General features: G+C 35.6%; 1 protein-coding gene across 1 annotated transcript in view; it reads left to right on the forward strand.

The window, feature by feature from the left end:
• Positions 1 to 14,138, forward strand: part of LOC145266934 (transforming growth factor-beta-induced protein ig-h3-like) — a 26,662-nt gene extending 12,524 nt beyond the window's left edge. The window contains exons 3-6 of the mRNA XM_080122736.1: positions 999 to 1,203; positions 4,041 to 4,142; positions 5,284 to 5,409; positions 13,868 to 14,138. Of these exons, the coding sequence (XP_079978862.1) occupies positions 999 to 1,203; positions 4,041 to 4,142; positions 5,284 to 5,409; positions 13,868 to 13,989 (555 nt within the window). The 3' untranslated portion in view covers positions 13,990 to 14,138. The remainder of the gene's footprint in view (positions 1 to 998; positions 1,204 to 4,040; positions 4,143 to 5,283; positions 5,410 to 13,867) is intronic.
• Positions 14,139 to 19,701: the final 5,563 nt, after the last annotated feature.

A 19,701-nucleotide genomic window follows, 5' to 3' on the forward strand; every position in this document is an offset into this window, starting at 1 on the left:
AATGCAAGAGTGCTCAATACCGAAGTAGGGCAAGACATACTTTTTATTTATTTTACGTAAGCATTAATGTTTTTCATCCTCCTTGACGCTCCTGACTTATGGTGACATAAAAAAGGTGAAAGGGCGAGAGCGCAGGGGAGTTAATTTACAATCATAGTTTCAGTTTTCATGTTTCTATGTGGTGTTTCTTTGTGATTTACCTCTATATGTCTGGCTTGTGTCTGTGGATTATGTGTTAAAGTGTTTTCCTTAATATTTCAACCGTTTTCATTAATGTTATACGTTGTATCTTCTCAGCCTAACCCTAACCCTAACCCTGACCTTAACCCTAACCCTCTGCTTCCAATCTCTTCCATTCTTTTTTATAAGTTTTTCGGTATTGTTCCTAGTACTCCTACTATTATTTGGTGTTATCTTAATTTTCTTCTTCTTCCATATACATTTGAGCTCTATGGCCAGTTCCGTGTAATTGCTCTGCTTCTCTGTCTCTTTGATCTTCACTCTGTGGTTTGCTGGAACGGCAAAATATATAATCTGGTAGGACTTTTCCTTCTTGTTAACATTTATGACATCCGGTCTTCTTGCTTGGATGGGTTTACCTGTTTGTATATCCATGTCCATGGATTTTGTGATTTTCATTTTCAAGTACTGTTGCCAGTTTATGCTTGTACCGTTTGTCTAGGTCTTCTTCTTTTTCTTCTTCTTCTTTTATTATTATTATTATTATTATTTTTTTTTTTTTTTACATGGGAGTCACCTTTTATCAAGGCCCGGAAGCCACTCGGGGATAAGGGTTATTGCATGTACAGTAGTCAATGGGATAATATCGTAGTAATCGTTAGTAATGGAGATTTGATAAAGTGTCTTACTTAAGGGGACGGTTTATCAGGATTTGTTTAAGTTGGACTTGAAGACATCCAAGTTGTAGTCAGTTATTATTATTATTGATATTATTATTATTATTATTATTATTATTTGATTAAACTTTTCTTTTAAAGGGAAGACGACGTTTTTATATAAACAATGCAAAGGTTCTACGCCATGATCTGAAGGCATCAAATGGCGTCATCCACATGGTTGATAGTGTACTGCGTCCCCCGCATGGTACTATTGAGGAGGTAATTAGCCATCACCCGAACTTGACACAGATTAGCAAAATCTCTTTGCTGAGTCACATGTCGAATTACCTCAACAAAACGAAAGGTAAGTAATGTAATAATAAAGAAGAAAAAGAAACAATGACTGTGCTAAAAATAAAATGTAGCCAATGATGGAGAATTCCCGGTGTTTGATGGAAGAGTGTTAGTGGATTTGTGGCGGCTGAATTGCAAAGTGATTCTGACGAACGCTAATAACCAAATGGTTGGAGAAAATGTCCACGAGTATACTTTTAAAAAAAGGATCAGGCAATTACTTTGGTCAAAAGTTTCGCTCAGCAAAGATGAGTTGATTTTTCCCATACATTACAAACGACCTTCTGCAAATAAATACCCAGTCGACACCGGTACTCGTACTGGACTGGTGGCTGAAGTATGGTGTCTGTTCAGATGCTGCACTAAAACTAATTGTTCTTAGTCAATGGAGGCGAAACCCTTCTATACTAAGGCAATTTTATTTTTTGCAGAATCCCCTTTTGAGGGGAGCTTGTTATCTCCCACATCAAACCGACCTTGTGTCACATTTTGTTTTGTGGGGAAACAAATAAATAACTAGTTGATATCTGGTTACGCTCGTATATTGGACTGGTAGCTGAGGTGTGGTACCTGCTCAGATGCTGCACAAATTAAATTGAGCTTGGTCAATGGAGGGGGAGGCCCTTCTATACTAACGCAATTTTATTTTTGCAAACTACCAGAGTGCCCCTTTTGGGAGGAATTGATTTTCCAAAGACTGTGTTATTTACCAATGAACCTTAAACTCAGTAGCAGTATGAGCTTGGTGGTTACTTGCCTGCAGTTTTAATTATTTCGGACTACCTTTGGCATGTGCTATATGGGAACTGACTTCTCCTGTACAAGGAAGTCCACAGTCTTCAGATCCAAAGTATCTCTTATATGGTGGAGCACTACTTCAAGGCTTCCCATGGCAAAAAATCACACATGATAAGAGCTGTGTTAACGTATCATCAACCCTTTCAATGGTGTTCAAATTAAAAAAAGAGCGTTTTAATTACTAATCAAAAAAAAATAAACAATTGTTCATTAACTTGCTGGGAAAGAACTTACAAGAAAGCAGGTTGTAAAGTAGTCGATGCATCTGGAGACACTGAAGACTGCTCTAGAACTGGCACAAGCAGCAGAAACCATTTTAATATGTTATCATGCCGATATAGATGGTGGTTACAACATCTTCTTCACGCCACAACCAAACTCTCTGTTTTGTTTGTATTCGTTTTCTTCCTCACTTCTCAAAGCAAGGAAGTTTTCACAGAAACGTGTGAACTTAAAATATTTCAACCACTGAAAAACGTTCCAAACTCTCAAAGATAACACCTATATGTCAAAGTAGTAAGCCAGTGTTATCTTAGATCTGTTTAACAAAATCATTTTTCTCCAGACGAAAGCAGCTGCACCTGCACACCATGAAGGGATTCTCTACAAACCATCCCATGCCCTTTGGGATCAGGGATGCCAAGGCAAAAAGGACTTGGTGACCGCATATAGCCATCTACACACTAACAAGAGTCAGGCAAACAGAAACGAATTGGTACTCACAGATATACACGCACTAACAATAACAAGGTAAACCAACACACATACACAATGCCACGCTGCCAAATACTCACATATATTGCTTACAAATGAATGTTATTCACTATGACCGACACATTTCTAAGATTTGATTGACTAAGTGAATATTTTTACTATTGAAAGTAACTATTATAGTTTTATCTCTTGTATAAAAATGTTTTGTTATAAAATTTCTTGCTTGGATGGTTTTGTTATATTGATTGACTAAGTGAATATTTTTACTATTGAAAGTAACTTTTATATTTTTATCTCTTGTATAAAAATGTTTTGTTATAAAATTTCTATACACGCACTAACAATAACAAAGTAAACCAACACACATCCACAATGCCACGCTGCCAAATACTCACATATATTGCTTACAAATGCATAATATTCACTATGACCGACACATTTCTAAGATTTGATTGACTAAGTGAATATTTTTACTATTGAAAGTAACTTTTATATTTTTATCTCTTGTATAAAAATGTTTTGTTATAAAATTTCTATACACGCACTAACAATAACAAGGTAAACCAACACACATACACAATGCCACGCTGCCAAATACTCACATATATTGCTTACAAATGCATATTATTCACTATGACCGACACATTTCTAAGATTTGATTGACTAAGTGAATATTTTTACTATTGAAAGTAACTTTTATATTTTTATCTCTTGTATAAAAATGTTTTGTTATAAAATTTCGTTTTTCTCAATTTTCTGTATTTATAATTGGCTTTATAATAATAAATACGAAATTTGCATAAATTAAAATATCATATTTAAGCGTATTTTACCATCAGGCCATGCTGGACAGCCGCTACTGAATATTGGTACAATATAATAATCAATAAAGAATTGTCTCTATAATAATAAATACGAAATCTTCATGAATTAAAATATATTTCAGTCCATTTTATGACCAAGTAACGCTGGTGTACCTGATAATATATATATATATATATATATATATATATATATATATATATATACTAGTTGATCTCACATGGCGTGGCTCGAGATTATTTAGCATGTTTTATATATATTTAAACCAAAATGTGTTCTTTGGCAGAACTGTTTTTGGAGCTATTTAAATTTTGGTGTTTATTTAAAATTTTTACATTTCATAATATTTGAACCCCTTTCTAAAATTCTAATCTCAATAACGAAAGCAAGTGTGGCATATCTTCAGGTTCCACTAGTATATGCTAGATTGGAGTACATGACCATAACAGAGAGACAAAGTTCTACGAAATTCCACGTTGAATATAATTGTTTTGTTAATTTTTTCTGACTCAGCTGGATCTCGCGTTACTTTTTTTGCTCCGACTGATGAAGCATTTGCTAATATGAATCCACGTCTCCTGAAGAAGGCAATGTCCAGTCGGACATATTCCAGAAGTAAGTGCCAATTATTTCAACATCGTTGTCCTCTTCTTTCGCTTGGTTGGTTGCCTTCCGCCACTATCTCTGTCAAATGAGGTGAAGCTGTATTTACTGTCTAACTTGCTATTTGCTTTCTACCTTCCTCTACATTTCTTTATTTATTTTTATTTTTCCTTGTTTTAACTATGGTTCGTTTCCTTCAACCGCAAACTTTGTCAAATGAGAAGAAACTGAATTTACTGTTTTACTTGCTATTTGCTTTCTACCTTCCTCTACATTTCTTTATTTCTTTATTTTCCCTCCTTTCAAGCTTTGGTTGGTTTTCTTCAATCGCCACCATTGTCAAATGAGATAAAACTGAATTTATTGTTTTACTTGCTATTTGCTTTCTCCCTTCCTCTACATCTCTGTACTTCCCGCTTTCAAGCCTTGGTTAGTTTCCTTCTGACTGCCACCTTTGTCAAACGAGATAAAACTGGATTTGCTATCTGACTTGCTATTTGCTTTCTCCCTTTCTCTACCTTTTTCTGGTGCTACCAGATCAGGCTGTCTGAAGATATTGGCTTCCTGAGATAAAATGCACCTAATAATAATGCTTCCTTTTATAAAACTCATTCATGTTCTGCAAAAACTCATTCATGTTCTGCAAAATCGGAAACAACAATCCACCTTTCCTTCTTCCAATTTTCCTTTTCTCTTTCTATCTCCGCCCCCACCCCCACTTCCTGACTGGTCTCCTAACTTAAAATGTATCAAACATTAATACTGCAACCCTTTTCCCTCTCCCATTACGAAACTCATTCATGTTCTGCGAGGGCAGGGAACAAAAACGATAAAATCCACTCTAAAACAACCAAACCAAACACTACAAACTAGCGATTGAAAATACAGAGTTGAAGAATAAAAATCCTTTTCCAAAATAACTGGATTCGGCATTAAATAACCCGAAAAAGGGTTGATATGCCGTAAAACAAACTTGCTATTTGCTTTCTCCCTTCCTCTACATTTATTCATTTCCCCGCTTTCAAACCTTGGTTGGTTTCCTTCAACTGCCACCTTTGTCAAATGAGATGAAACTGAATTTGCTGTCTGACTTGCTATTTGCTTTCTCCCTTCCTCTACATGTATTAATTTTTTTTCTATTTCCTCATTCCAGCCTTGATTGGTTACCATCTTCACACTGGAGCTTTGACTTATGACCTCCTGAAACAACGTTCTTCTCGAAGCGGATACATTTCCACACATCTTTTCTTTGATGATATTCTCCTCTCACATGGAAAAGGTAAGATTATTCGCAAGGCCCTTCAAAAAAATTATTGAAACAAAAAGGTAAAAATCGACATTTTGTATTCTCTAGTGGAACGGGCCTGTAAACTGATGCTAACATTTAATGCTACTAAGATTAAACTTCTTCCCTTTAACAATGACAATTACAGCAAAACGTTCTCAACCATCGATTACCATGACAAATACATTGGAGACATTGCCAAGGCTGCTGTGAAGAAAGTGGTCTCTCTTTACCGTGCTAAAATATTACTTGCCCCTGAGAGTATCGTCATTCTCTATAAACCCACTATTCACCCGTGCATGGAGTATTGTTGCCACATCTGGGCTTGTGCATCTATCACTAGTCTCCTCCTTTTTGGGGAGGGTCCAAAAATGAGTCTCCAACCTAATTCCAGTCTTGGATATGACCTAAAACTATATCCGATGGTGAGGCCCCACCTTGCGGGCCTTGGGGAGTGTGGAGCCACCCTTTAATTGCCATTGCTCCCAGGTACACTCTGAGCCGGAGTGGTAGTACTTGTTAGGGTCCCAACTATGGGTTAAATAGAATCCGACTTAAAAAACAAATATACTCCATTAAAAATTGTTCCTCAAAATAACTAGATTTGGCATTAAATAACCTGAAAAAAAGGTTGATATGCCATAAAACAAAAAACAACCAACCAACCAACCAACCTAATTCCATCATCCATAGCCTTTCCAGAAGGTACATACAGCACCTTGCCTTCCCAAATGGTCACACATCTGGTACTGGCCAGACTCAACATTGCTTAACTTCATTGATCTGGCAAGAACCGGTATATCAACATGATTGTGCCGACCTAATTGGTCCTGCATTAATGACTGCATTGAAATGAACATTTTGCATTTCAATTTGCCAACATACTTCTGTGCGTGTTATTCATCCATCCAAACAAAGATTTTACTCATTATAAATCATCCTTGGTGTACGATTACAAGGTGGAATGATAAAAGTGTCGCCCCAAAGAAAACAACACTACAGCTTTATTTTAAAACTTTATTAAAAAAAATCCATTCAATTAACTTGAATGCAGTAGAGCTGACATTTATTCAGTGTAGCCAACTTCAGCCTCAAACACTGCCTTGATATGTGATCGGAACTGGGAACATGCCTTTTCCACAAGCACCGGCGGGAACTCGGCAAATACTCGATGGATGGTGGTGATCAGGCTGGCTTTGGTGTTGTGGAAGGTTAGGTTGGTGATGTTCTTGACGTATGACCAAACGAAGTAGTCCAGCGGGTTCAGGCCGAGGAAGGAAGGGGGACAGTGAGACAAAGGTGCAAAGTCGTTGCACTCCTTCTGAAGCCAAAGCCTGGGTGTCTGGACTTTTGTGCCGGCACCGAGTCCTCCTGACACACTAGGATCTACTAGCGGCCACCTGATTGCACCAAGGGATCACCACACTGTTCAGCACATCCAGGTACACTTTGGTGTTGACTTTGAAGCCGACTTTGAAGATGTGAGGTGGCATGATGTGGCCCTCACTTGAAACCACACCAAAGACCATAACCGTGACCGGAAACTTTGTTTTCATCACCGTGGGCACATCCCTATTATTTGTGGCAATCCAGTGATGCATTTTGAGGGTGCTGGCAATGGTCCTGTTGTCATAACTTGGATCGGTAGAGAGCATGAGTTGTACTGCGGCGCATCTCCGATCTCGCTCGTTAAAGATTGTGTCACTTTCTCACATGATAGAAGCCTCCTATTGCTCTTAGGATTTGTTCACAACTGTTTTTGCAACAAAAAAAGGAAACCAGTTTTCATCAAACGGAAATGGAAGCATGTCGTCTTTTCTAGAGCGACAATTTTATTGTTTTTTTTAATTGGAATTCATTATTGAGATGAGTATTATTTATATTAATTTACTTATTGTGGACTATTATTCTCATCTTTTATTAGTTGTTGTTTCAGAACTGAGAATGCAGTTAGGAGATTCGAAGTTCCTATCCGTCGCGGTTACCACCTGAAGAAGGCCAGAGGAATAGTTGGCCGAAACGTCGTGAAACAACAGCTAATAAAAGATGAGAATAATAGTCCGCAATAAATAAATTAATTTTATTGTTTCACTGTATACTATTTCCTGTTAATTCCAGTGTTATGTGACCAGTAGCTTAAGAGTTTATTGGTTAAATATTTACACACAGACATATAGATAGAAAAGCAGACAAGCATACATACACATGCTGATTACTCTAAATTTGGATTTCACTGGATAGATCGCATACAGATACAAACTAATAGGAATATGTCGGCAAGTTGAAATGAACATTTTGCATTTCAACTTGCTGACATATTTCTGTACACATTATTGATTTGCCCAAGCAATGATTTTACTCATTATAAACCATCGTTGGTGTATGTTTACTGTTTCCTGTTAATTTCAGTGTTATGTGACCAGTAGTTTAAGAGTTTATCGGTTAAATGTTTACACACAGAGATGCACACATACATGATATGATGATTGCAACGTCTTGTCAGACGAGTGCCACTCCCTCAGACACTTAAAGTCAATGAGCCCAAAAATGACTTTTTCTTTTAGTCCTACTGGTGAATTCACACGCTCAAGCAGGCATGACACTGAAGACGGTCATTGAGATCAATTGTTACATGCTTCCACCATTTCAAGCCTCCATGCATCACAACGTTTCCATCGCCACAGGACCACTTTTATAGACAAATGCCTGAGGGAGTATCTATACACAGATGATGTTACAGAGTCTTAGCTTTGTACGACAGCTAAGTCTCTCTCTCGGTTCAAAATGCTGAGATCCAGCAACAAGCAAGAGCAAGATAGCCAGCAACAAATTAAACTGCAGACCAGCTTAATGCGGGTACTGGTCTTCTGCTTTATGGTTTATTAAATCAGAGATTTGCTTCTCCTAGAAAGGTTGCCTTCACCACGGCTTACGGGAGCCCTCTCTACCCCAATACACATATACACACACACACACAAATATACACGGTGCTAGTTGGCCGTTGACCCAGAAAAAGAGTTCATTCGCCCTTTGGAAGGTCTTGTTTTTAATCCTTCAGGGAGACTAGCCGCCCTCCTCACCAAACAAGTCTGGTGGGGGAACCAGTTTAGTCGCCGGTGACCCGACCATGAGGCAGGTAGTACTGGGTTACATGGTACCAGTAGCATATGACATGACATGACCTGACATACACATACATACATACATACATACATACATACATACATACATACATACATACATACAGCTACTGTTTTATTTATACAGATTAGTGTTATCTAAGTATAACAAACAAAACATTTTTTATTTGATAGATTTCTTCATTTTTAATATTTAGTCCGGATCCTTATTTTATTCTAAAAATAGTTAAACAGTAAGGAAGTCCGCAAAACAAGGTCCATTATCCTGAACCAGCATGGAAATATCTCTTTCATAAATGGAACTTTTTTTTTTTTTTTACTCACGTTCACACTTAACAAGGCACATCGTGACTTGGACGTAAGGGGCTACTATTTAGGACCATGCCTAGGAAAGATTAACAAGATATTTGTTTATGTTACATTTAAACTTCTGCATATCAGTACAGCCAGTGAAGCAGGTAGCAGGAAGGGAATTCAAAAGTCTAACTGTTTGAGAGAAGAAACTATTAGAATAGAAAGCTTTCTGGCATTTAGTGACATCAACAGTGAAGGGGTGAGATTCTGTTGTTAAGTGGGTTTGTTGAGGATATGTACGTCGAGGGGGGCAACAAATGCAACAAATTCATCAGAACACATTCCATTAAAATACTTGTATTAAAAAAAGGCACAGATGCAATATTGTGGTGATGGGACAGGGAGTGGAGCTTAGTTGACAAAGTGGGACATATTAGATTGAAAACTCTTTTTTGGACTTTATCCAAGAAGGAGAGACTAGTGGTAGATGCACTAGCCCAGATGTGGCAATAATACTCCATGTATGGATGAATGGTGACCTTGTAGAGTTACAGGATACTCTCAGGTGTGAGTAGTCTTCTAGCTCGATAGAGGGAACCCACTTTCTTTTCAGCAGCCTTCGCAATGTCCTCCATGAACTTGCGAAAAATAAAAAAGCTAGTGTGGGTTAGCTAATAGAGAGGAGATTTTATTTGGGCCAGGAAAACTATGTTATTTTGAATATTTAGTCAGGGTTTACTTGTAGAGGGAAGTATCTTCGTGCAAAATTGTCCTTGTTTTTTCTTTTTTTTTTTTTTTACAAAGGAGTCACCACTTATCAAGGCCCGGATACCACTCGAGGATAAGGGTTAATGAATGTATGGTAGTCAATGGGAAAATGTTGTAGTAATCGTTAGTAACGGGAATTGGGTAAATTGGATTACTTAAGGGGACAGCTCATCGAGAACTTGTTCATGACTATATTGTAGTCAGTTGGAAAGCAAGAAAACGGAACAAAGTTCCACAGGCGTGCAGTTCTAAAAAAGAAGCTTTTTTCATGGAATCTACGTTTAGGTTTAGGCACAGATAAAGAGTGGGGGAATTGATAGTGGTTTTAGCTAGACGAGTGTTTTTTTTGTGAAAGTCAGGCCGGATGCGGGGAGGGGCATAGATTTGGAGCTCTGATAAACCCCTCGTCTCTCCTGTCTAGTAGGCATTCAAGCTCTCTTTTAATTTTTTTTTTCTTTCATCTTACTTCAGTCGAAGTTCTCAAATAAATAAATCAATCAATAAATAAATAAATCAATAAATAAATGAATAAATAATCCTACCACTTCATGTTTCTAAAATAGTTAAATAGTAAGGAAGTCAGCAGAACAGGGGTCATTATCCTGGACCAGCATAGAAATATCTCTTCAATAAATGGAACTTGCCAAAAAAAAAAAAAGTCAATGAGCAATGAACTTATCTCCCTTGACAGTCAATCCAAACGTAGATTCCATGAGCAAAGCTTCTTCCTTAGAACTGCACGCCAGTGGAACTCTCTGCCGCTTGCCTGTTTCCCACCTGACTATAACTTGGACGTCTTCAAGTCCAGCATAAACAAACTCCTTCGCCCCCTTAAGTAAGACACTCTATCAAAACCCCTAATACTAATGATTACAACAATACTATCTCATTGATTACTGTACACACAATAACCCTTATCCCTGAGTGGCCTTCTGGCCTTGATAAGTGATGAACCCCATGTAAAAAAAAAAAAAGTAATGGGTTTATTTTACTATACACATAGATTCGAAAAAGTTGTCAAAAAGAAAAGACACAACAAATAAATGTTATCAAAGACAACATAAGTTACTTTCCTACCTAACTGGAAATTTTTTTTTTTTTTGTGTTTTTACTTAATGTAACATGTTTATTCAGCTCGAAAAACATACAAAGTTTACCAAGGTATTGGAAAATTTAAAATGGCGCCGAACTCTCTGCTGAACATGGTAAGTTTGACAAACTGAGTTAAAAATAAAAAAATATACAAAATACTGTTAGACACATGCTCAATATATGCTACCATGACATAGGCTGACATATATAAATAAATACACTTAACTGAACAAAAATGAATACTCCTTATTGAAAAATGAATACTCTTGATTGAAAAAAAATAATACACTTAACTGAACAAAAATGAATACTCCTTATTAAAAAATGAATACTCTTGATTGAAAACAAATGATACACTTAACTGAACAAAAATGAATACTCCTTATTAAAAAATGAATACTCTTGATTGAAAAAAAATAATACACTTAACTGAACAAAAATGAGTACTCCTTATTGAAAAAAATTAATACTCTTGATTGAAAACAAATAATACACTTAACTGAACAAAAATGAATACTCCTTATTAAAAAAATGAATACTCTTGATTGAAAAAAAATAATACACTTAACTGAACAAAAATGAATACTCCTTATTGAAAAAAGTGAATATTCTTGATTGAAAACAAATAATACACTTAACTGAACAAAAATGAATACTCCTTATTGAAAAAAAATTAATACTCTTGATTGAAAACAAATAATACACTTAACTGAACAAAAATGAATACTCCTTATTGAAAAATGAATACTCTTGATTGAAAACAAATAATACACTTAACTGAACAAAAATGAATACTCCTTATTAAAAAATGAATACTCCTTACTGAAAAAAATGAATAGTCTCGATTGAAAACAAATAATACACTTAACTGAACAAAAATGAATACTCCTTATTGAAAAAAAAATGAATACTCTTGATTGAAAACAAATAATACACTTAACTGAACAAAAATGAGTACTCCTTATTGAAAAAAATTAATACTCTTGATTGAAAACAAATAATACACTTAACTGAACAAAACTGAATACTCCTTATTAAAAAAATGAATACTCTTGATTGAAAAAAAATAATACACTTAACTGAACAAAAATGAATACTCCTTATTGAAAAAAGTGAATATTCTTGATTGAAAACAAATAATACACTTAACTGAACAAAAATGAATACTCCTTATTGAAAAAAAATTAATACTCTTGATTGAAAACAAATAATACACTTAACTGAACAAAAATGAATACTCCTTATTGAAAAATGAATACTCTTGATTGAAAAAAATGAATAGTCTCGATTGAAAACAAATAATACACTTAACTGAACAAAAATGAATACTCCTTATTAAAAAATTAATACTCCTGAATGTAAAATGCTGTATACTGGTTCACATGAAGTCCGTCTTCTAGTTGCAACTATTCATTAATAATTGTTGTTGTTGATGATGATGATGAGAGTTCGACTTTTATACATAGTTTACGAAGATCGTGCCACAGGATGGTTTTGTCTGCATGAAGTTCTACTTGTTGGTCTCAGCTAATTCTTAACCTGCAAGTCAGCAGGTGCTTACCCCCCCACCCCAACATTCTTTTAATTTATTCACACTTGTTTTGGAGTTTTATTTTAGAGTATTTTTTTTAACAGGAGAGGTATTTTGGGGATGAGCCGTATTCAGAGAAACATTTTCAATGAAAAAGGTTTTCAGGGTTTTAAATTAAATGTGAGAAAAATGAGAGACATTGTCATGTGGTAAACAAAACAAAATAATGAGTTAAAAAAGGCATAAATTCACAAAAGAGATAATCTGTATATGTTTAAATTGGAAGGTTTACAGTAATAGGAAAAACATAGAATGTTCGTGAATATTTTTAGATTTCTTGTAAAAACAAGGAAGTTCTTTAGCTAAGCCATTGATGAAGTCTGGATCGATTAATAAAGGGTCGTGACTTTCAGGGGTCAGAAAAATCGTTTTCCAAAACTTCTCTGCTCAATAAAACAAATTATAATTCATTGAAAGTTGTTTATAAGAGTTAATCTTCTTTAGTTATCATATAAGAAAAATAGTTCAGTGATAAAGGTTGGGAATATTTCAATTGATGAGTTATTTTAAGTGAGCAGACGATATTAAGAGATTCAAACAGTCATTGTGTGTGTGTGTGTGTGTGTGTGTGTGTGTGTGTGTGTGTGTGACACTGTGAGTGTGAGTATGTGAATGACAGTGTATGATTATGTGAGTTGAGGATTGTGGTGATTAAAAGGAGATGTATATTAGCACTGTCTACAATTTTTGGTCTCAACTGCTTATTGAAAGAAAATCTGGCTTTTTAAAGGATTTACGTAGCTCTCAGAAAGATCATTTCGAATAAATCCAGAAAGTTCTCTGATTGGTGAAAAATTATTGTTTTCATTAATTCAGATCCGTTCGAATTTGGTGCACAGGAACGAGTTTACACACTTTTATTTTGGACACTGAATGGTAAACTTCGGTGTTGCAATAATACTTTATCTTGGCTCCTATAAGATTGTATCTGGAATCACGTAGATTAGGGAGTGATAAAATGATCCAAACATTTTTCCAGTAACCTTAGCAACAAATTCGTTTTGCAATTTTTTAGATGAGGACTGGTTATTTGTATTATTTGGATTCTTCGGACTACTGTTCTCATCTTCAGTGTCATTTTAGCAACGTTTCGGTCGATGTAACCTCCGACCTTCTTCAAATATATCTTGTCGAACTCGGGAATGTTTCTTTCGAACTCAGGAATTTAGACGGAATTTCAAGCGGAATCCTTTATTTACTTCATGGGGTAGCATGCTCTTGTTCTGTCAGCCATGACTAGATAGAGGCCCTAAGTAATTCCCGAGTTTGACAAGATACACCTGAAGAAGGTCGGACGTTACATCGACCGAAACGTTGTAGAAATTACATTCAAGATGAGAACAGTAGTCCGAAGAATCCAAATAATAACCAATCCTCGTCTGAATATTCCAGAAATGTTCTTCAAGTGTTGAACTCAGGAATCTGCACAGAATTTTGAACGTTTGGAAATATTTGAATTGATGGGTTGTTTTAAATGAGCAGACGCCATTTCTATTGAAACATGGCCCTCGTTATGCAACATGATTAACATTTATTTCGTTTTTTTTTTTTTATTGTTTTTACGCAGATGGTGAACCTCGCTTGAACCAAAATACGAAGATTGTCACCCACGACATCGAATGTGACAATGGTGTGGTACATTTGATCGATCATGTCCTCATCCCCTCAAGCCCTTTTAATTGGGGTTGATACTCAGGAAGGTCTCCATGCAAATATCTTTCAGCCTTTTTAATCCTCGCTTCTAAAATTTACTCCAAAATTTACTGACATGCGATCTTTTTTTTTTTTCTTCAACTTTGATTTTCGAAATAAATATTGATTTTGATTTTAAATTTAAATTTTGTGCGTTCCTACTTACTTACCTCTCAACGAGGGCTGAGTTAGACACAAGGTCGTTTTTCAATGTGGGGGAAAATCCAGTTCCCTAAAAAAGGGTAATCTGGATAGAAATTGTTCTGCAAGGTCGCGACGGATCACAACGTTTTCACCCATGCAAGACGTAACGAAGAATTGCCTTCTTTCCTTCCAAGCCGGGTTATTTTATCCACCTCAAATCTCGCCCAGTCACATGGGCTTATAACGTCCTTCACTTCTTCTTGCATAAAACCAGGTATACTTTTTGCGTTTTCTCTTTTTGTCTTCTTCTTTCCATGTGTGAATGGCAGAAAGAACACACCCCTTTTTTTTTTTTTTTTTTTGCAGTAAGGCTATTGGTGACATTACTACTACACAGGTATAATCGGAGGAAATATGGCGGAATTAGATATTTATGTATATATTTTATTAGATGATTCATTTTATTTAACTATTACGCACGCACACACACACACACACACACACACACACACACACACACACATATATATATTGAATCGCATAACTATTAACTATTATGCTTAATTCTATTCATCCATAGTTTCTACATCGTGTAGAATTTAGGATGAAAATGTTCTAGCACACGGGTATATATATATATATATATATATATATATATATATATATATATATATATATATATATATATATATATATATGTATAGGCTTGGAAGTTTTTTAATCTTTAAAACTATACAAAAACCCTATTTAATTTTTATATTTTTTTAATCATTCGTTAGAAAACTATTTAATCAGTCATTTAATAACCTGCAACCACTGCATCAACTTACTTTTTCGAATTCACTATAGTACTAATGTTAATTTAAGGGATCATCAGTTGTTTACCATGAAACACTGTTTCGGGGATTTAAAAACAAAACAGTATATTAATGTTACGTTGTCGTATCATAAAATGAGCGTTTGTTGTACATTGGTTGAAATTGGAATGGAGATGATATATTAAAACGTGTCTATTTATAAAAGATTGAGTGTTTGATTATCTTACCAGAGTTAATGACGTCGTGTGTGTGTGTCGTCTAGTGGTCTTTCTATTACATATGTTCATATGCTGTTAAGTGTGAATATGTGTGTGACATGTCATTTGAACATACCTTCTGCCATTTTGTTGGTCTCTGGGAGGGAGACTTGATACCTGTCTTTGGGGACGAAGATTTATTTCACACCAAGACAAGAAATTGGTTCTATAGTTTATTTCACTTTCCCAGATGTCTTGCAGAAGGTGGAAAGTGAATTTGGCCTTTGTTGTAGGTCTTATTTTTGCCACGTCAGCGTTCGTTCCCCACCCCCAGCGAAGGGGAGGAGACAACAGCGAAGCCGTCCGCTCTCGTCCAAGTCGCAACCAAATCTCCTCGATTCAGCTAACCTGATCACATGATTCACACGCAATCCAATCAGCTGATCTTGACTTCCGGTCAACGTGTCTACACTATAACTCACACATCTCCCTCTCTCTCTCTCCCTCTCTTTCTCCCCCCACCCACTCTCTAACATTAAAACATGGCTCCCCAGCAGTGTTGATCAAGCACCACCTCCCTTAATCTTAAGAAGAAGACATATTACAGATATCAAATCTAATTTCCTATTCTTAATCTTGGCTATCCTATTCATGTTATAAAAATGAATTCCTTACCTGTGAGATCCGTCTGTTTCCAAATTCAAAATGGATATATTTTTTAATTTACCAGTCTTGTATTTATAAGATTAGGATTAATTCATTTGACTGCTTATCGCCCCCTACTATGATTAGTACGAAAGATATCCAAAAATTAAGAATAATTGAATTTCAACATAGGTTGCTAATAGTGCTCAATCAAAGAGAGCAAATCATTTTAGAAAACTATTTAGTCAGTAAGTCATTTAATAACCTGCAATCACTGCATCAACTTGTTCTCTCGAATTCGCTATAGTAATAATGGTAATTTAAGAGATCATCAGTTGTTTACCATGAAACATTGTTTCGGGGATTTAAAAACAAAACAGTATACTAAATCATGGCTCCCCAGCAGTGTTGATCAAGCACCACCTCCCTTAATCTTAAGAAGAAGACATGTTACAGATATTAGATCTAGTTTCCTATTCTTAATTAATTTGGCTAACTAATTCATGTTATAAAAATGAATTCCTTACCTGTGAGATTCATCTGTTTCCAAATTCAAAATGGATATATTTTTTAATTTACCAGTCTTGTATTTATAAGATTAGGATTAATCCATTTGATTACTTATCACCCCCTACTATGATTATATATTTACATTCTTATTTATTGAAAATTAAAAATATATAAAGGTTAAAAATATCTATAAATATATACATTTTTTTAATATATATAATACATTTTATACATTAATATAGTTTTGGATTTCCTTTATTAATATATTCTGGTTAATTTTATGCGATTCAATATATATATATATATATATATATATATATATATATATGACCTTGTTTGTGTGTGCGAAACTTCCTTACCAAACTCCTCTCTGTATATTTCGTCTACAGACTTAAAACTTGATATATAGAGTAGTTGGACCTCGCTTAATTTTTTATCCATTTTTATCCATCTGACAACAGCTCAGACATTAACGATGAAAGCTGAAGTACTAAATAACGACTTAAGGATGGATGTTGGATGTTTTGGTTTCGATTTACGCTGATGGCACCAAAGTTTTTTTTTTTTTAAAACTTTTGAAATCCTTACTATATATTTTGGGTAAAATATAATAATCGATAGAGAATTTGCTCTACAGAAACAAAAATTAAAAATCCCTCAGTCTAGAAGAATTTAATTTCACTGGCCGAGAACAAAATAGACTAAATATAGCATCAGAACAGATACTACACTTTGCTATTGTGTGTTTATTTAAAACTGAAAATTTAGTGTCTGGTGTGACTATCCTAATTGACATAACTGTGATACCATGTGACGTCCGCTTGGCAATGATCACCAACCTCAACATTGTTTCTATGGTATTCTTTTCCTCATCTTCTTTTCTTGCGGTGATGTCATCTCTCAACTTGGCAAATGCCAAGCGGGGTGCGCACGAGTTTACAAGTATAAAAAAAAAATAAAACAAATTACAAACATCGACACATTCTGCAAATAATAGTTGCACTTTGGATGTGTGTGTGACACCATCGACCCTCTACACGCTAAGATCTACATCTACGTTCAGCACTTGTATTCCCAAATGGTCACTCGTTCAGTACTAACCATGATCAACGTTGCTTAACTTTAGTGATCTAATGAGTACCGGGATATCAATGCTATAATGCCATATTATGGTTCCACTTATAGGTTCCAAAATACATTTTTTTACTCACGCATATCGCCACTTGGACGTAAGTGGCTACTGTTTGGAACTATGCCTGGGAAAGATTTACAAGATGTTGGTTTACATTACATTTAAACTTTTGCATATCAGTACAGTCAGGGAAGCAGGTAGCAGGAAGGAAATTCTAAAGTCTATCTGTTCGAGAGGAAAACTATTAGAGCAGAAAGCTTTCTTGCATCTCTCTTATATTCGGGTTAATCTTATATCCGGGGTTACTCTAATAACCGGGTTACTCTTATATCCGAGTTACACTATACATTAACACAGGCTCTAATTTGGAAAATCTCTCTTATATCCGTTTTTCTTATATTCGGGTCTATTATATCGATCGACCCTCTACATGTTCACGTCCACATTTATGTCTGCTGTCGAGGTCATGTTTGTCAGTATCTGCCAGTTCATGTTGATCTTCTCTGAGCCCCAACTGCCAAGTCCAACTGGAAACTGTCATCAACAGTCGCAAACTCCAGACTGTTCGTAAACTATCGTTTCGTAGACTATCTATATAAAAGCCAAGTACGTCCAAGGATGGAATACTGTTGCCATATCTGGGCAGGAGCTGCTAAAAACAGCCTATCCTGCCTTGACAGAGTACAAAATAGACTTCGTGGCTTAGTGGGGGATGCCCTTTTCTCTACCCTGCAACCTCTCTCCCACAGAAGAGACGTTGCGAGCCTGTCCTTGTTTTATCGTTATTTCCATGGCAGATGCTCGTCTGAACTCCAATCTCTGGTCCCCCCTCGCCAATCTTTCACGAAAAACACCCGTCTAGCTGAATCCACTGTGAAAAATTTCCCCCACTCTATATCTGTGCCTAAATCAAAACGCAGATTCCATGAACAAAGCTTCTTTCTTAGAACTGCACGCCTGTGGAACTCTGTTCCGTCTGCCTGCTTCCCTCCGGACTACAACTTGGTTGTCTTCAAGTCCAATGTTAACAAATTCCTAATGAACCGCCCCCTTAAGTAAACATTTCAGCAAATCTCCTCACTAACGTAATGTACTTGCAATAACCCTTATCCCTGAGTGGCTTCCGGGCCTTGATAAGTGGTGATCACTGTGTCAAAAAAAAAAAAAAAAAAAAAAAAACTATTTTAACTCTGTTTTGTGTTCCTTGTGTTGAGGTTGTGTTTGTCAAACCCAGAACTCTCCACAATTGTTTCTGTCATGAACTGTCACAAAACCCACCACCACACCTAAATCTGCACGTAAAATAATCTAAATAAATAGATAGAGGTATCGGATACTATTAAGTGTGAGAGGTGCCTAAATCACAAAGATAAAATAATGCAAAAAGACCCTAATACGGTCCTAAGTGAGTACTTCGCCTAGCAGCAATATGTTACTATCGCTTGCCGGGAAGAGTGACTTGGTTTGACCGTGTCATCAGGACATTTCTGCTAGGACTGTCATGCCAGTAATCAGCTCACTAGGTATTAAACATGATAAAACAATGTGACATCAGTTATGTCTTCTGTCACGTCCTCTGCACTATTAGGTGTTATAAACTCTCTCCTAAGAATTAATTATCTGAGCAGAGATCATTTGGTATTATAATTAAACGCTTATATATATAATATATATATTATATAAATTTATTTATTTCAATATGAAAAAGAAGCAATTTTAAATTCGAGAATTTAGGTGTTATTAATAATTAATTCTCTCCTGAGAATTAATTATCTGGGCAGCGATCATTTTGTACTAGAATTAAACTTTTATGTGCGTGCATATATATATATATATATATATATATATATAAATTTATTACTTTCAATTTGAAAAAGGAACATTTTTTAATTGTGGCATGTGACTACCCATTTTAAACAAAGTCCAAAGTTCAACTCTTTGCAATTGCTTTGTACAGTGTTTCCAACCGCTCAGGACTGACCATCGATCTGCCTTCAACAGCCTCTTGATACCAACTGAATATCTTTTTTTCTCATGATAATGAAAACGAGAGAGAAAGGGGGGGATAAACGAGAAAGAGGAAAAGAGATAGATACATATTAAAAATAAAGACAGGATTGCTTTGACACACTTGAGATTTTGTAAACATCTGTCAATTTTTGTTGAGTTTCTCTGTTTCCGTTTGAGTACAGAGAAAGTTGGGTATAAGGCCCCCAAATGTGGGAAGCTGCAGCTCCCTCAAAAGGGCTTTTTATCATTATGC

This window comes from Euprymna scolopes, chromosome 42 (genome assembly GCF_053919585.1).
Source record: "Euprymna scolopes isolate OS-2025 chromosome 42, ASM5391958v1, whole genome shotgun sequence".
Lineage (NCBI taxonomy): Eukaryota > Metazoa > Mollusca > Cephalopoda > Sepiida > Sepiolidae > Euprymna > Euprymna scolopes.